This window comes from Hyla sarda, chromosome 12 (genome assembly GCF_029499605.1).
Source record: "Hyla sarda isolate aHylSar1 chromosome 12, aHylSar1.hap1, whole genome shotgun sequence".
Classification (NCBI taxonomy): domain Eukaryota; kingdom Metazoa; phylum Chordata; class Amphibia; order Anura; family Hylidae; genus Hyla; species Hyla sarda.
Window position 1 is genome coordinate 34,923,658 of NC_079200.1, and position 18,771 is coordinate 34,942,428.

An 18,771-nucleotide genomic window follows, 5' to 3' on the forward strand; every position below is an offset into this window, starting at 1 on the left:
GTTGACTGTCCAGGCATACTGGGAGTTGTTGTCAACAGCTGGAGGCACCCTGTTTGGGAATCACTGGCGTAGAATACCCCTATGTCCACCCCTATGCAAATCCCTAATTTAGGCCTCAAATGTACATGGCGCTCTCACTTTGGAGCCCTGTCGTATTTCAGGGCAACAGTTTAGGGCGACATATGGGGTATCGCCGTACTCGGGAGAAATTGCGTTACAAGGTGTGGGGGGCTTTTTCTTCTTTAACCCTTCATGAAAAGGAAATGTTGGGGTCTACACCAGAATGTTAGTGTAAATTTTTTTTATTTTTTACACTAACATGCTGATGTTGCCCTATACTTTACATTTTCACAAGAGGTAAAAGGGAAAAAAGCCCCCCAAAATTTGTAACGCAATTTCTCCCGACTACAGAGATACCCCATATGTGAGCGCAAAGTGCTCTGGGGGCGCACAACAAGGCCCAGAAGGGAGAGCGCACCATGTACATTTGAGGTGATTTGCACAGGGGTGGCTGATTGTTACAGCGGTTTTGACAAACGCAAAAAAAACAAAACCCCACATGTGACCCCATTTCGGAAACTACACCCCTCATGGAATGTAATGAGGGGTGCAGTGAGAATTTACCCCCCACAGGTGTCTGACGGATCTTTGGAACAGTGGTCCATGAAAATGAAAACTTGTACAGCCCACTGTTCCAAAGATCTGTCAGACACCAGTGGGGGGCAAATGCTCACTGTACCCCTTGTTACGTTCCTCAAGGGGTCTAGTTTCCAAAATGGTATGCCATGTGTGTTTTTTTTTGCTGTTCTGGCACCTTAGGGGCTTCCTAAATGCGACATGCCCCCCGAGCAAAATTTGCTCTCAAAAAGCCAAATATGACTCCTTCTCTTCTGAGCATTGTAGTTCGCCCATAGTGCACTTCAGGTCAACTTATGGGGTACCTCCATACTCAGAAGAGATGGGGTTACACATTTTGGGGGGTATTTTCTGCTATTAACCCTTGCAAAAAGGTGAAATTAGGGGGGAAACACATTTTAGTGGAAATTTTTTTTTTTTTTTTTTAGATATGCAAAAGTCATGAAACACCTGTGGGGTAATAAGGCTCACTTTATTCCTTATTACATTCCTCAAGGGGTCTAGTTTCCAAAATGGTATGCCATGTGGGTATTTTTTGCTGTTCTGGCACCATAGGGGCTTCCTAAATGCGACATGCCCCCCGAGCAAAATTTGCTCTCAAAAAGCCAAATATGACTCCTTCTCTTCTGAGCATTGTAGTTCACCCATAGTGCACTTCAGGTCAACTTATGGGGTACCTCCATACTCAGAAGAGAAGGGGTTACAAATATTGGGGGGTATTTCCTGCTATTGACCCTTGGAAAAATGTGAAATTTGGGGGGAAACACACATTTTAGTGAAATTTTTTTTTTTTTTTTTACATATGCAAAAGTCGTGAAACACCTGTGGGGTATTAAGGCTCACTTTATTCCTTGTTACGTACCTCAAGGGGTCTAGTTTCCAAAATGGTATGCCATGTGAGGGTTTTTTGCTGTTCTGGCACCATAGGGGCTTCCTAAATGCAACATGCCCCCAAAAACCATTTCAGAAAAACGTACTCTCCAAAATCCCCTTATCGCTCTTTCCCTTCTGAGCCCTCTACTGCGCCCGCCGAACACTTTACATAGACATATGAGGTATGTGCTTACTCAAGAGAAATTGGGCTACAAATAGAAGTATACATTTTCTCCTTTTACCCCTTGTAAAAATTTAAAAATTGGGTCTACAAGAACATGCGAGTGTAAAAAATGAAGATTGTGAATTTTCTCCTTCACTTTGCTTCTATTCCTGTGAAACACCTAAAGGGTTAAAATGATGACTGAATGTCATTTTGAATACTTTGGGGGGTGCAGTTTTTATAATGGGGTCTTTTGTGGGGTATTTCTAATATGAAGACCCTTCAAATCCACTTCAAACCTGAACTGGTCCCTGAAAAATAGTGAGTTTGAAAATTTTGTGAAAAATTGGAAAATTGCTGCTGAACTTTGAAGCCCTCTGGTGTCTTCCAAAAGTAAAAACTCGTCACTTTTATGATGCAGACATAAAGTAGACATATTGTATATGTGAATAAAAATTTTTTTTATTTGTAATATACATTTTCCTTACAAGCAGAGAGCTTCAAAGTTAGAAAAATGCAAAATTTTCAAATTTTTCATCAAATTTTAGGATTTTTCACAAGGAAAGGATGCAAGTTACCACAAAAATTTACCACCATGTTAAAGTAGAATATGTCACGAAAAAACAATCTCAGAATCAGAATGATAACTAAAAGCATTCCAGAGTTATTAATGTTTAAAGTGACAGTGGTCAGATGTGCAAAAAACGCTCTGGTCCTTAAGGCCAAAATGGGCTTGGTCCTGAAGGGGTTAAGGACTTGGAAACGGGGGCGTATGGATACGCCCTATGTCCTTAAGGGGTTAAATGACCCGCTAAAGTTGGCAGGTCATGAGGAGGGAGGGGAAGGGAATATTGGGGATTGGGACTACCATAAGGGGTGTGAGGGTTGGTTGTTTTGTTTTCTTTTCTTTTCTTTCCCAAATTTCTATATCTATGAGAGATAGTTTAAAGATATTTTTCTGGAATGTTAGGGGAATGGCGGAGCGACGTAAGAGAGTGGCAATTTTTGACAGGGTTCAAAATTATTTACCAGCAATTGTCTGCTTGGTTGAATCCCATGTGACCAGGGAATCGGAGGGGAAAATGTCTAGAAGATGGGCCCAAATGGAGTTCCACTCCTCTGTATCTAGTTATTCAGCAGGAGTCTCTGTGTATATACACAGAGCTATCCCAGTTAAGATTTTTGCTAAGCGGATTGATCTTAGGGTCGGTATGTTTTTTTGCATGCCAAATTTTTTGATTGGGAAGTATTGATGGCCTTTTTTTTTACGTCCCCCCGCCATTTTCTACTCAGCCATTACTAGATTTAATTGCCTTCTCTAAAGGGAAAGAACATCTCCCTCTTTATTTGCTTGGGGATTATACATTATGTGTAGAGATGGGTTGGAGAGACCTGTGGCGTTTAATGAATCCTGATAGGAGGATGTTTCATTCTTCTCGGCCTCCTATAAAGTGGCATCACGTATTGATATTGTTCTTTCTAATGATAAGGAGTTGCGGTTTATTGAAGGAGTTAGGTACGAAAGTAAGACCATATCAGACCACTCCCCAGTGGTAATGGAGCTTAGAATTGGGGACCCAGAAAATCAGAGGGAGAGGGTCTGTAATCTGAACCCTCATTGGCTGTGAATTTGATAGGGGGTAAGAGGAATTGTGAAAGAGCTACGGGAGTGCTGGGAGTTAAATAAGAACTCAGCCCCCCTACACGATAGTATGGGACACTATAAAAGCAGTATTGAGGGGGATTTTATACAGGGCGATCCAAAGAAAAAGAAGGTATTTGGTAAGGTAGAACAGGAATTGAGAGAGAAGGTCAGAGAGGCCGAGGAGAAATATGAGGCAGAGAGATCTGAAAAGAACTTAAGGGAGCTAGAACTAGGACAAGGAAGCTGTCAGATTATTATTTTGAAAAAGCACAACATAAGATTTTCTTCTCGGGACAGAGGGATTTTGTAGAAGGGGCCCGCCCAGGGAAACTTCTAGCGAATTTTGTTAGAGCCCAAAGGGAGAGGAGTGATATCCTGGCCCTCTATGATGAAAATGGGACTATTCAAACTGCGCAGGAGGAGGTACAGAGGATCGCTCGACAGTATTACCAGCAACTATAGAGTTCAGAGGAGGTTGTAGGGGATAGTGAGAGTCATATCTGGAGGATATTGATCTTCCAATTGGGGGATAGGATAAGCCTGGAAAGTCTTAATAAACAAATTACAGTAGAAGAATTGGAGAAAGCCTTAGAGAGTTGTTCAAGTACATCAGCTCCGGGCTGGATGGCTTACCCTACTCAATATATAAGGAGGATCTACTACCTATCCTCTGCATAGTTTTGGAGGAGGCCTGGAAGGGGGGAGAATTGCCTCCCTCGATGTTAGAAACCAGAATAGTCCTAATTATGAAAAAAGAGAAAGACAGTATGAAAATAGAACCCTACTGGCCTATATCTTTTGATAGATTCAGATGCTAAGATTTTGGCCAAGCTCCTGGCCAGGAGAATGTCCCCCCTCCTCTCTAGTATTGTATGAGTTGAACAAACCGGTTTTATTCTGGGGAGCTCAATTCATAGCAATCTAGTTTGATCATTGGTTAATATACAGCTGGGATCGGGTCCCTTCCGCACCACCCTGTCACTCGATGCTATGAAGGCATTTGACAGGGTGGAGTGGAGATTTTTATGGAGGGTCCTTAAGAAATTTGGTATAGAGGGTGATATGTAGTGTTGCTCGCGAATATTCGCAATACGAATTTTATTCGCGAATATCGCATATTCGCGAATATAGAGCTATATATTCGTAATTACGAATATTCGTTTTTTTTTTTTTTTTCACAGTACACATCACAGTGATCACCCCTCTCTGCTTTCAGCTTGTGTGGTGTAAAGAAGGCTCTAATACTACTGTGAGACTGGTGTGCGAATTTTCACATATGCGAATATTCGCATATGCAAATTTTTACTTATGTTAATTTTGTATATGCTAATTTTCGCATATGATGTTTTCGCATATGCGAATTTACGCATATGCGAAAATAAAACAAGAATATTACGAATATGCGAATATTCGCGAATATATGACGAATATTCGTCCATATATTCGCGAATATTCGCGAATTCGAATATGGCCTATGCCGCTCAACACTAGTGATATGTTGGAACGGTTTAAGTTGTTATATAAGAGTCCAAGGGCTAGGGTTGCAGTAAACGGGTCTCTGTCATCCCAATTGAGTATGGAGAGGGGCACTAGGCAGGGATGCCCTCTCTCACCTATGTTATTTGTTCTCTTTTTGGAGCCACTCGCCAGGAAGCTAAAAAAAGCGGAAGATTTGAGGGGATTCGGGATTAAGGGAGTAGAAAAGAAATTCTTAATGTACGCTGATGATATTCTCCTATTTTTGAAAACGCGTATACAGGGGTCCCAGTAGCAATTAGGCTCTTCGAGGACTTCGGGAGGGTTTCTGGTCTCAAAATTAATTGGGAAAAATCGTCTGTAATGCCTTTGGTAACAGGGTATATCAAGGGACCTATGGGGATGAAAGTACTGAAAGAAGATGAGAGTTTGGATTATTTAGGTATTAAATTAGCCCCGGCAAAAGATTCTTTTACGCATCTTAATTTATATCTGGTATTGAGTAAGTTTAGGAAAAAGATAGACGCACAGGTTAAATTACCTCTTTCAATTACAGATAGGATTGGGTTAATCAAAATGGTAATTCTTCCTCAGGTACTATATGTCTTGGGGGCAGCCCCCTGCTGGATTCCTTTAAAATGGTTTTGGGGATTGGAAGCTCTTATGGGTAGATTGATTTGGGGGAGAGGTAGGGTACATAGGAAATACATAAGGTGGGTACACTTGGAAGGAGAAGGTAGAGGGGGTTTACCGGAATTTAGGTTATACTTTTTGGCAAAAAAACCTCCAGAATATTAGACAGGGGTGGAGTGAAGCACTTTGGGGAGAATTATTCAAAGATTATAGAGGGCACTATGAGAGTTTTCTTGAATTTATTGAAGCTGGCCTTCCTGTGAAGAAGGATTTGGGTCATGTCTCACTGATAGGGTTACTCAGAAAAATTTGGCAAGAGGTTAAAAAGAGATGTAAAATAGAGGGAGGTTTAAGGAATACAGTGTTATGGAATAATATAGATTGGGTATTCTTTCAACGAAAAGGGAGTGATTTTTGGAGATGTAAAGGAGTTAAATATGTAACTCAGATTTTTCAGGACGGAGAGATGAAAAAAATTGAAACACTAAAAAATTTGTTTGCTTTGCAAATTGAACATAAACTTTGGTACATTCAATTGTGTGAAGCATATAGATGCACTGATAAGGAGAAATTTAAGATATACACACACGGTGATAGATTATATGATTCTGGAAGGAGGGGGGAAGTTCAAATATATTTATAGGTTACTTCTTAAAACCCAATCCCTGTACTTTCAGGAAAATAAGAAAAGGAGGTGGGAGGCAGTTCTTGGCTCGATTTCTGAGGAAGAATGGGAAAGTATACTCATGAACGCTAAAAAGTGTTCCATTAATAAGAGATATCAAATTATGCAATTGAGAATGGTTTATCATTTATATTACTCACCGGAACAGTTAAAAAAGATGAAGAGCTGGAGAGAGGCAGATTGCCCTAAGTGTGGTGGAGCGGATGCTGATTTGATCCATTTGCTATGGCTATGCCCAAGGATTGAAGAATTCTGGGGTATGGTATTTCAAAATTCAGTATTTGAAAAAAAAACTCAATTTAGAGAAAGAATGGTCGGCGACAGAAGTTATACTAGGCGATTTAAGGAAGGTCAGGACGGGACGAGAGCTATTAACTCGGATATTTATGCTGGCCAAGGTTGTGATCCTTAGAGGGCTTTTGGGTAATAAGGGGCCAAGTGTCACTGAGTGGGAGAAGTTAGTTGCGAAAATCCAAAAGTATGAATAATGGAGGGCTGGTGGGTCTAAGAGAAGGTTAAAAAACTTTATATTGACATGGGTAGAATGGGCTGATTAAGAATTTATTTTCTTATTTCATTTTTTTTGTGTCTCTCTTCTGGTGGCAGGGGTGGGTTTAGGGGGGATAAGGGGATAAGAAATGTTATGTTAAGTTTTTTGGGAAACATGGTAATTGTATTTACGGTAATCTTCAATTGTTATAATAAAAAATGTATTACATAAAAAAAAAAGTTGCTTTATTATACTTTGTGACACCATACAGTTGTTTCTTTCGCTGGACAACTCATTTATAAGGGCATTATTGCAGATAAGAGGTTACTTAGTTGCAAAGGTTGCAGTCCCAACCTGTGTCTTTCCAACTGCAAAACTACAACTCCCATCATGTACTCACAGCTTACAGTTGTCAAGGCATGAAGGGAATTGTAGTTTTGCAACAGCTGGAGAGCACAGCACTAAGCCATTATCTGCAAACAAAATGTTCACAGGAAATTATACTTGAGATACTCAAATAAAGTTTCATACAGAATAAAAAGATCAATATGATTGCTCCATGTTTATGCATGACAACCTTATTTATTAGCCTTGGGCTTCAAAATATCTTTTCCAAAAACTTAACAACAATTTGGGTTCTCGCTAGTATTTACGCACAAGGAATGGAGTATGGCTTGTTGCCATGTGCTGTTCTAGCTTTTAATGTGGGATGTACTGGCAAGTAGCTGCGTAAAACTTAACCACTTTGCTACCAAAAATCTTCAGTACACACTATATATATATATATATATATATATATATATATATAGTATGTATTATACGTCCTAGTAATAACGCAGTTTGTACGTCCTAGTAATAACGAGTTCATTACAAAAACACAAAAAAATTGGGATACGTTCACTTGGGCGTATTTCTTTTCAAACTCGCAATGGATTTCCGGCTGCAAGTGGGAAAAGGGGCAGGGTCTCCTGCGCTACCTGCAGCAGATTTTCGCCAGCGGAATCTTGAAATCAATAGGGTCTGCGGCAGACTTTCAACAGCAGAGATTCCGCTGTGTGCGGAGACCCTACCCCTTTTCAAACTCGCTGTGGATTTGCCACTGCGAGTTTGAAAAGAAATACGCCCGTGTGAATGTACCCCATGGGAAATTTATCAATGCTGTTACTACAGTTTATAGGCATTGACAAAAAATGGTGTTCACACAAAAGCCTTTTTTTAGGCCATTTTCCCTGACAATGCTTTTGACATTCAAGACGAGTACCCAGCATAGTTACATAGTTCTTAAGGTTTAAAAAATACCAGAGTCCATCAAGTTCAACCTATAAACTTATTTTGACCCTTCTGTGTTGATCCAGAAGAAGGCAAAAATCCCTTGAGGCTGATGCCAATTGCCCCATACTAGGGAAAAATGTTCCTTCTTGACTCCAAAAATGGATCAGAATAAATCCCTGGATGAACATAAATTTATTATCCATAACCTGTAATATTATTACTCTCCAGAAACATATCCAGGCCTCTTTTGAAATATTTTATTGTGTTCACCATGACCACCTCCTCTGGCAGAGATTTCCACAGTCTCACTGTCCTTGCAGTAAAGAAGCCCCATCTGTGCTGGTGTAGAAACCTTCTCTCCTACAAGTAGAGGATGCCCACTTGTTATATATACAGTTCTGGGTATAAATAGGTCATGGGAGAGATCTCTGTACTGCCCCCTGATACATAGTTATTAGGTTGCCCCAAAGCCATATTTTTTTCTAAATAAAATAACCCTATTTCTGATAATCTTTCTGGGTACTGTAGCCCTCCCATTCCCTGTATTAATCTGGTTGCCCGTCTTTGAACCATCTCCAGCTCCACTATATCATTCTTGTGCACTGGTGCTCAGTATTGTGCACAGTATTCTATGTGTGGTCTGACTAGTGATTTGTTTATTTCCTTGTTGTGGACATCTATGTCCGTATTGATGCACCCCATGATTTTATTTGCCCTGGCAGCAGCTGCCTGACACTGGTCACTATAGGTAAATTTACTGTTAACTAAAAGTCCTAAGTTCTTTTCCATGTCAGCCATTCCCAGTGTTTTACCATTTAATGCATACTTCCAGTCTGGATTTTTCCTCCCCATGTGCATAATCTTACATTTATCAAACCTCATCTGCCGCTTCCCAGCCCAAACCTCCAACATATCGAGATCCATTTGTAACAGTGCACTCTATTGTAACAGTCCAATATTGTGTTATCTACTATACACAGTACACTGTCCTCTATTGTGTTATCCACTTTACAGAGCTTGGCATCATCTACGAAGATTGATACTTTACCATACAATCCCTCTACAAGGTCACTAATAAATATATTAAAAAGAATAGGACCCAAAACTTACCCCTGTGATATCCCACTAGTAACAGTCACCCACTCAGAGTATGTACAATTAACCAACCTGTTTGCTATCACTGAGCCAGTTACTTACCCACTTACACACATTCTCCCCCAGCCCAATCCTTCTCATTTCATAGACTAACCTTTTATGTGGCACCGTATCAAATGCTTTGGAAAATCACAATATATATATACGACATCCAGCGATTCCCCCTGATCCAGTCTGGAGCTCACCTCCTCATAAAAGCTGATCAGTTTAGTTTGACTGGACCGATCCCTCATAAAGCCATGCTGATAAGGGGTCATACATTTATTTTTATCAAGATAGTCCAAAATAATATCTTTTAGAAAACCCTCAAACAATTTACATACAACAGAGGTTAAAGTGACAGGCCTATAATTCCCGGGGTCGCTTTTTGACCCCTTTTTAAATATTGGCACCACATTTGCTATGTCCCAGTCCCGGGGAACAGACCCTGTCACTATAGAGTCCTTGAATATTAAAAATAGGGGTCTGTCTATTACATTACGTAATTCCTTTAGAACACGGGGGTGAATGCCATCTGGACCTGGTCATTTGTCTATTTAGATTTTTTGTAGGCGGCACTGTACTTCTTCCTGGGTTAGACAGGTGGCCTGTACTTCTTCCTGGGTTAGACAGGTGACCTGTACTGGGGAGTTTATCTTATCTCGCTGTATTTCACTGACATTTCATTTTCCTCTATGAATACAGTAAGAATGTGTTTAATAGATTAGCTTTTTCCTGATCCCCGTCTATAATTTATTCCTCATCATTTTTTTAAGTTTTTTAAGAAAATGCTTCTCTGAGTTGATCAAACTTTTGCCTTCCTAAAGTTCATTGTTTTTGTGGCCACTCGAGAGATTCCCTTATTGCAGGACAAGTTATAATGTATTACATTATGATCACTATTTCCTAGGTGTCCTTCTACTTGTACATTAGTTACTCTGTCAGGTCTGTTGGTTAATATTAAGTCTTGTAGGGCGCCCCCTCTGGTCAGGTCCTGTACCATTTGGGACAGATAATTGCCTTTAGCTATAGTCAGAAACCTGTTTCCTTTATGAGATTTACAGGTCTCAGTCTCCCAGGTTATATCGGGATAGTTAAAATCTGCCACTATGGTGCGTGGTGTGTATGTCCTTGGGTGCAACCTACAAGTTGTAATATAACACTCATAGTTTTATTTGGTGGTCTACTATATAACAGTTTCCAATTATAAAATGTGTAAAAAAAAAAAAATCTGATGTACTGCATTGAATATTTTTTCTGTAATGCAGTAAAATTATACACCATATGAAGGCACACAGTGCCTTTGGCTTGTTAGTATGGACTATCTTTGTGCAACCTCTGCACAGGGTTCTTGCATGAGACCTTCTGCTGGTATTATGCTGCCCTATGATAATGATTTGGTGGATTGTACTCACTGTATGAAATAGACTTAGATGTATAGTGATCATATAATGTAATCTCCCGGCATATTAAGGTTATACATCTCCCATGTAGTTAGCTATTCCCAGAAGTCAGGTAAGGAATTTCAGGTGACAGACAACATTTTAAAATTTTGGCCAGATTTACACAAACAGCTTTTGTAGCATTTTAGGTTTGTTTGTTTTTTGTCCAGGTGTTACTTTAAAGTCTATAGAGAGATATAAAAAGAACGACATGGTTTAGGCCATTTTGGGGTTCTTTGGTGCAAAATATAACATGCTTTAGCTATGGAAGCAGATTTATTTAGCTGTCTTATAGTAAAATTCTCTTTGTTGCCCATCACAACCAATCAAAGCTCAGCTTTCATCTTTTATGTTGCTTTGGTAAAATGCTGAGTTGAAATCTAATAGGTTGCTACGGGCAATAATGAGAATGTTACTATAAGAGCAGGGTCACACGGGTGCGGATCCCCAGCATATTTGATGCTGCAGATGCGCTGCAGGCAGTCATCCGCAGCATCAAATACGCTGTGGTCGTGCTCCCATGTGACCCTGCCCTAAGACAGCTTCATACATCTGCCCTCTTGTTAAGGCTATGGTCACACATAGTATTTTGGTCAGGATTTTGCTCAGTGTTTTCAACCAAAACCAGAGTAGAACTGACAGAGAAAAACTTTATGTGCTCCTTTTACTGTGCACATGCAGTTTTTCTCTGTTAGTTCTACTCTGGTTTTGGTTAAAAACACTTACCAAAATCCTGACCAAAATACTATGGTCAGGATTTTGATCCGAAATATGTGCACAAAGGGTTTATTCACACTGACAGATTTTACTGCGAAAAAAAATCTGCCGCAGACCTCATTAAAGTCAATTCTGCTGCCAAAAATATGCAGCCTGCCCCCATTCAAACTCTCAGCAGGAAATACGCTTTTCCACACAGGTTTTTTCTGCCGTTTTTTGGAATACTGCCGCTGCAGTATTGAACCAAAGCCAGAAATTGATCCAGTAGGAGGATAAGTCCTTCCTTTAAATTTCCTATTCCCTTTGCATACACTTCTGGCTTTGGCTCAAAAACCGCAGTGGCAGTTTTCCAAAATATGCCAGAAAAATACGTGTGTGTGGAAAACTATTGTGTTTTTTTTTCTGGTATATTTACCATGTAAGGGTTCGGTCCCACATAGTGCTATCACAGCGTATTTTACACTGCCCAAAATGTGCAATGCAGCAGGAAATACACTGTGTATTCTGCGATAAGCATACACACAGGGCTACCTGGCGGCAGCCCTGTGTGTTCAGTGAGGTTTGGGGGCGGGGCTGCATGTCACAGTAACGCCGGCGCATGGCCTCGCCCCTAAACCTCACTGAACACACAGGGCTGCTGCCGGGTAACCCTGTGTGTATGCTGATCAGAGAATACGCAACGTATTTCCCTGCGTAAGCTCTACATGGAACCGTACCCTATGAGTATGTTTACACATGTGGATTGTGCAGCAGATTTTCTGATGCTGATGTTGCTACCCATTGCATCAAAATCTGTACATGTCAATGTACCATAACAAATTAAAAGACACTTAAAACACGCTGAAAAAAAATTGTACATAAAAAGGGGGATTAAACTGGCCAAAGTTAATTGACAGATTATCATGACTGATTTCCTGCCTAGTATTTGGTGCACCCCCCCCCCCACCTCCCCATTTGTTTTCCTCTCCATCTCTTTTTTTATTTGTTGCTAATGTTCATGTTTTTGTTTCAATTTAGAAACAATTTTTTGAGATGGGAATAAGATAAGAGCATTATATTATACTGCTGTTATCTCTTTATTTATTATTGTACAATAAATGTGATTGAACCATAAACTAATCACATATTACAAGCACACGGTGGATGTGGGGAGCGAGCTCTGTCCACACTACTGTCACTGACAGCAGCAGATATTTATTACAGTGTACCTGTCAGATCCCACAAAAAAAAATATATATATATAAACTGTTATGTTACTCAGTGCCTAATCCTGATCATGTACATGTGATTTTTATGTATCTATCACCCATATTTCACTAATAGATAACATATTACAGCTGCTCAATGTCTTTTCCATCTTGTCAAAGGGAGGGGTCATGTCCCTCTGCTGCCTGCACTATGATGACTCCTCCCCCTCACTCACTCTGCTCTTGGGATCCTGGCAGCCTTGCTCTGTAACCCTTTCCTCTCTGGCTTTATGCTGTACACACACACACACACGCACACACACACACACACAGACTATTGGAGATTGCTGGTACTCTACCACCAAAGACAATATGGTGAGTGTATAACTTACATCTTCCTAAATTAGTGCAAAGGTTTAGTGCTAAAAGTACAGTGGTTTTATGCATAAATTTTCTGTTCCTATGTCATTCATGTGTGTCATCCTTTGCCAGTCATCTAATGCTGTGACTTGTAGTTTGGGAATAGTTGGAGGTACAGTGTTTGGTAACTCTTTTTTTGCAGCAGTGTTGCCTTCAGCAGTGTGACTACAGCTTTTGTAAAACTACAACTGCCCAGACATCCTTTGACCGTCCAGGCATGCTTGGAGTTGTAGTTTTGCAACAGCTGGAGGCACATGTTTGGTAAAACTCTGTGTTACAGCAGTGTTGCTGCAGGCTGTGTTCCTCCTGCAGCCTTGTCAATCAACCATCTCGTGTCCATGACCCTTGGACACCCTCATGCAGCATATGAGAAAAACTACTGTTTTGCCAAGATTTACAACATATAAAAAGTTTTTATATCTGACAGTGCCCATTTAAGTCTTTATCATTTATTTACTCACTAAAGTGCTGCCCCCTTAACATTGCTGCCCTAGACAAAGGCCCACGGGTGCCTAGTGGCCAATAAAGCCTGGCTTATGGGTATGGGGCTACACGCAGTCACAAATTTTATTTGGCCTTTATTTGACCTTGACCTCTCTTTTTTTTTTTTTGTCCTCCATGATGCAGTTTTGGTAGCTCTTTTTTTTCCCCCAAAAAGTTTTTATCTATAGGAATTTTTGTGTAGTGTTTTCCCCCTGCATTTTTTCATTAGAAGTCATGTAATTCTTATATTGCACACATAACCGTCCACATACATGTACACAAAGGTCTTTGAGAGAAAAAAAATGCCATATCCAGAGCAACTGGAAATGAGCAAAAAATAAAAACACCACTAAAGGGTGAAAAAAATATATAACAAAAACAAACAAAAACACCAAGCAAGTATGGTGTTTTAATATCTCCTCATTGACGCCCAGCTAAAATCTGTCTATAGTGTTTTTGGCCCAATAAAACACCATGCAGCCATATGGCATTTTTTGGGACATTTTGTACAAAAATGCTGTGTCTGTTTCCAGCCTTACTGGAGTTCATTTGAGGCCAAAAAATCTTGTTTGATCCTAAATATGGCTAAATAGTTGTCCCCCTAATTCCCTACAATCAGTACTAAAGATTTTGGCACATTATATGGCAAATGACTAATAATTTAAGTGCTCAGTACTCAATACCCCACTATCCAGGATCAAAGAAAAATAGACCTCAGCCCCTGTGATTCTGTCTAGTCTGAGATGAAAAATAAAATATACAGTCGATAAATGCATGCTGTCTTACTTTTTGGGGGATATGACAGGTTCACTATAAAGAGCTGTTTTACAGGGACCTACAGACTAACATGCAATATTTCTCACTGATTATGTCATGTGCTAGACAAGGTTGCACAACTGCAAGGAATATATACCTGCTTTATTTGAGGACATAAGAAACATTGTGAATTGCGTATTTTTTACTCCTCTTTTCTAACACACTTTTTCTAACATATGCACCAAATATGTTGTATTGTCACAAAATGTTAAAACCTCTTATAAACCTTGTGACTTTCTAGGCCACCCATTGAATGGTGGGAGATTGCACAAAAAATGCAACCCTACACCAACTAAGCCACACCCCCATAACCCATCAGCAAACCTAGTGAGCAAGGTGCAAAGAGGGAATAAAATGTATGTGGAAAAAAAGATGGCCGGGGGGGGGGGGGGGGAAATATGGTGCACCAAAATATAGGCACAAGACCAATGATAAATCACCCCGCCACACACACACAACACACACAACACACACAACACACACAAAACACACAACACACACACAACACACACAACACACACAAAACACACAACACACACACACTGTATTACCAGTGTAGCAGAACATGAAAGCTCACACACTTAGACTTCACACAAGAGAAAGAAATAAGGGGACATGTTTTTAAATGAAATTCTGTAAAAGTGTATATAGTTTGTAGTTATGCGACTTGTTGTGCCTTGGTGTTTTAGATGATTTCTTGTTTTTCCCTTCTTCAATTTTTTTCCCTACAGATTTGGGGCCCATGCAAAAGTTAACCCATTCAATTAAAAGTTTCATTGACAGGTGAAATTTTAGCCAAAGAATAAACATATTCGTTCTTGTAGCAGAATCCAGATCCTGCGTCAGAAGTTTCAATATGGAACTTCTGTAGTGCAGTGTAGTGCATTGAGCAGCAGAATCCTATTGAGATCAATGGGAATCTGCTGCAAGGGGATTCTGTTAGGAATTAATTCATTGTGGAAAATCTGTAGTGTGCATGAGCCCTTAGTGTTCATCTGTGTATTAATCACTCTTTGTTCAATGCAGTATATACATATATATATATATATATATGTATATTCATAAGTGAGTTTACCTCTCACATTTTCTTAAACATTTTATTCTATCTTTGCATGTGACAACACTCTGCTACAATGTAAAGTAGTGAGTGCACAGCCTGCAAAACAGTGTTTAATGTTGTGTAACTCAACACACAGCCATAATTAGTGTGTGTACCTAGGGAACAAAAGTGAGTACACCCCTAAGTGGAAATGTCCAAATTGGGCCTAATTATACATTTTCCTTCCCCACTGTCATGGGACTCTTTTGTTTCACTAGGTCTCAGGCGTGAATGGGGAGTAGGTGTCTTAAATTTGGTGCAATGGCTCTCACAGTCTCTAATACTGGTCACCAGAAGTTCTACATGGCACCTCATGGCAAATAACTCTCTAGGCTATAAGATGATTGCCTAGACCCTGAAACTAAGCTGCAGCATGGTGGACAAGACCATACAGCTGTTTCACAGGACAAGTTCCACTCAGAACAGGCCTCATCGTAGTTAACCAGAGAAGTAGAGTGCACATACTCAGTGTTATATCCAGTGCTGCCAGCATTGCTGCAGAGGTTGAAGGCCCATGGGTCTTGCCTACAGACAAGCATAGTGGTGGGAATCTTATGGTCTGGGCCTGAGTGAGTACTGTTGGCACTGGGGAGCTACAGCTTATCGAGGGAACGATACCCAGGAGGCTTCAGGCAGAGCTGGTGACCACACAAAATATTAACACTTTGGGCCCAATTTGGTCATTTCTGCTTAGGGGTGTAATTACTTTTGTTGTCAAGGCTTAGACATTACTGGCTGTGTGTTGAGTTATTTTGAGGGAAAACAACATTAAACACTGTTATACCGGCTATGTACTCACTACTTTATATTGTAGCAGAGGGGCATTTCTTCAGTGTTGTCACAAAAAAGATAGAATAAAATATTGTCAAAAATGTGAGATACTGTATGTATGTTATCTAATATACTGCAGGTGGGATAAGTAAAAGCATTGTCATCTAGTTAGGATAGCAACCTAGATATGACAGAATCAGCGTAAAAAGCTCTTTAGTGCATGCAAGTTCTTTTCATGTACACACTACCTATTAGGGAATCATCGGGTACTGTGTAAAGTTACTAGGATCATTGTACCATCCAAAAGAGGTAGGAGTTCATGTCAGACACAAGTCCTTGCTGTATAGTGTTAAGATGACATTTTACTTAAGAAATAAAAAGCTAGTGTAGATGTAAGGACTTACCTGACACAGGTGAGGAGTTCCAGGTCTGAACAATCCCCTCAGTGGTTACTAGCAGCCCCAGAAATAAGACAGGGATCCAAAGCATCCTCGAACACCAGAGGTGGCAGGCGCCCCAACTCCTCAGTGCCTCTGTGTCCTTACCTCTGAGCTGCAAAATCTTCTCAACATATCCGATACAAAGGTAGATAGACCCCACTGTAATGTATGATCTCCTCCCTGAGCATCAGAAGGAGATGGAGACAGCTAAGTGTGGGATGTTCTGTTTGCTAAAAGCAACTGGAGCCTAAATACATAGACAGAGATTGGACATGTTACTGCACCCCATCTAGTGGACAGATTCTTCTACACATATGGCTCTCTCCTTAATAATATTTAGAAAAACCAGCGCAAGCTGTTCCCACGTTTTCCTGGAAGGAACTGCTTGACCACAAGGTAATATGTGAATGTGGGATAACTAAATAAGTATTTTCAATAAACATATGCAGTGACCCCTCGACTTATGATGGCCTCGACATATGATCATTTCAACATATGATGGCCTCTCAGAGCCCATCGTATGTTGAAGGCAGCCTCGACATATGATGCTGCTGTGTGTCGGGGCCATCATACAAACAGCTATCTGACAGCGCTGACAACTTCAGCAACTGACAGATAGTTGTTTAATGTGCCCCGTGTGCCCCATTCTGCCTCCTGTCACTCATGTGCTGTCCTGCTAATTCACGAAGGCTTCCACTGTGAGCTCCGTGTAAGCCCCCCCCCCCCCCCCCAGTGCAGCCATAGCCAATAGCCTGCAGCATCTTGCTGCAGGCATCCAATGAGCTGCTGGCTGCCCTCCCCTTCCTTTCCTATAGAGCTGTAGTCGGCAGGATCGTAATGGAGGACATTCTGTCCCCCCTGAAGGTATTTAAAGAACTGTACAGTACTGTATGCAATGTCACACATCACATACAATACATATACACACTATACACCCCATACATCAATGTTTCCCTATCAGTGTGCCTCCAGCTGTTGCAAAACTATAACTCCCAGCATGCCCAGACAGTCAATGGCTGTACATGCATGCTGGGAGTTGTAGTTGTAGTGCAACAGCTGGAGGCACCCTGGTTTGTTAAACACTCCCCATACAATGGTCATCCCAGAACCAATTGGCAGTTTCCCATAGAGATATGTATTCAACATACAATGGTTCCGAGGCCCCAGAACCAATTACCATTTTTACATAGACATATGTACTCGACATTGGATGGTTTCAACATATGATGGTTCTCCTGGAACCAATTACACGTACAGTGATCCTTCAACTTACAATGGCCTCAACATACAATAGTTTCAACATACAATGGTCTTTTCTGGACCATCGTAATTTGAAACCAGACTCAACATACCATGTTACGGACAGTCCAGATCTGTGAAACGTGTCAATGGCCGGAAGAACCGACCAATCAAAATGGGCATTCACTGGTAAAACCCCTGTATTACTGAAGCGTATGCACTGACTGGTGTCTGGTAGCGACCCCTACAGTACAGGGAGGTATTACATGTTCTGTACTCTTTACCTGTACCAGGGTTAGCTGCTCCTTTGGACACCAGGTGAGGGCGACTCCATTACTTTTTTAGGACATTGCCTGTACTGTACAAGACCCTGAAGAAGCTCCTGTCCTCTACATAGACCAGTTTTTCCCAAGCAGGGTTCCCCCAGCTGATGCAAAACTACAACTCCCAGCATGCCCGGACAGCCTTTGGCTGTCCGGGCATGCTGGGAGTTGTAGTTTTGCAACAGCTGGGGGCACCCTGCTTGGGGAAACACTGACATAGACAGTGATTACAGCTCCCAGCAGATCTTTATTACTTTTATATGTAAGGATTTGCTTTATCTATATTAGTTATCTACTTATTTATCTTTAATTCTCACTTTTTCCTATTTTTGGATGACATTTTGGTACCTTTAGAACCAATTACCAGGTTTCCATAGAGTTCTGGTCTCAACATACAATTGTTTCAACATACAATGGTCGTCCCAGAACCAATTAATATTGTAACTTGAGGGACCACTGTACCTGGAAGTGTAAAGTCTTTTCTATGTAGTACGTATTAATCTATAGTAGTAGTTGTCATCCTTTGTGTTTGGTCATACACATTTGACTGATAGACCGACTTCGCTTGTTCAGGTCAGCCAAGTGGGCATATTGTTTTAATAGTAAATGGAATTAGGTGCTGCCAGAATTATCATGTGACACATTTCTACAATGCATTGGATGATTAAAATAAAATCTGGCCGACCTTTGCTTTCACAGAAGGAAGATATCATAAGAAAGTCAGATTGTCTGCAGATCCTGTTAAAAATGTCGAGATTTATTTTTAATGTGACCATGACCAGATCATCACTATAATACCAGTGTACGTTTCATGTATTTTCTGTCTT

The 18,771-nt window shown here is 40.6% G+C and overlaps 1 protein-coding gene across 1 annotated transcript in view; it reads right to left on the bottom strand.

Annotated features, from left to right (window-relative positions):
• PLXDC1 (plexin domain containing 1) overlaps window positions 1-16,628 on the bottom strand; it is a 116,080-nt gene extending 99,452 nt beyond the window's left edge. The window contains exon 1 of the mRNA XM_056549139.1: window positions 16,347-16,628. Coding sequence (XP_056405114.1) covers window positions 16,347-16,431 — 85 coding nt within the window. The 5' untranslated portion in view covers window positions 16,432-16,628. The remainder of the gene's footprint in view (window positions 1-16,346) is intronic.
• Window positions 16,629-18,771: the final 2,143 nt, after the last annotated feature.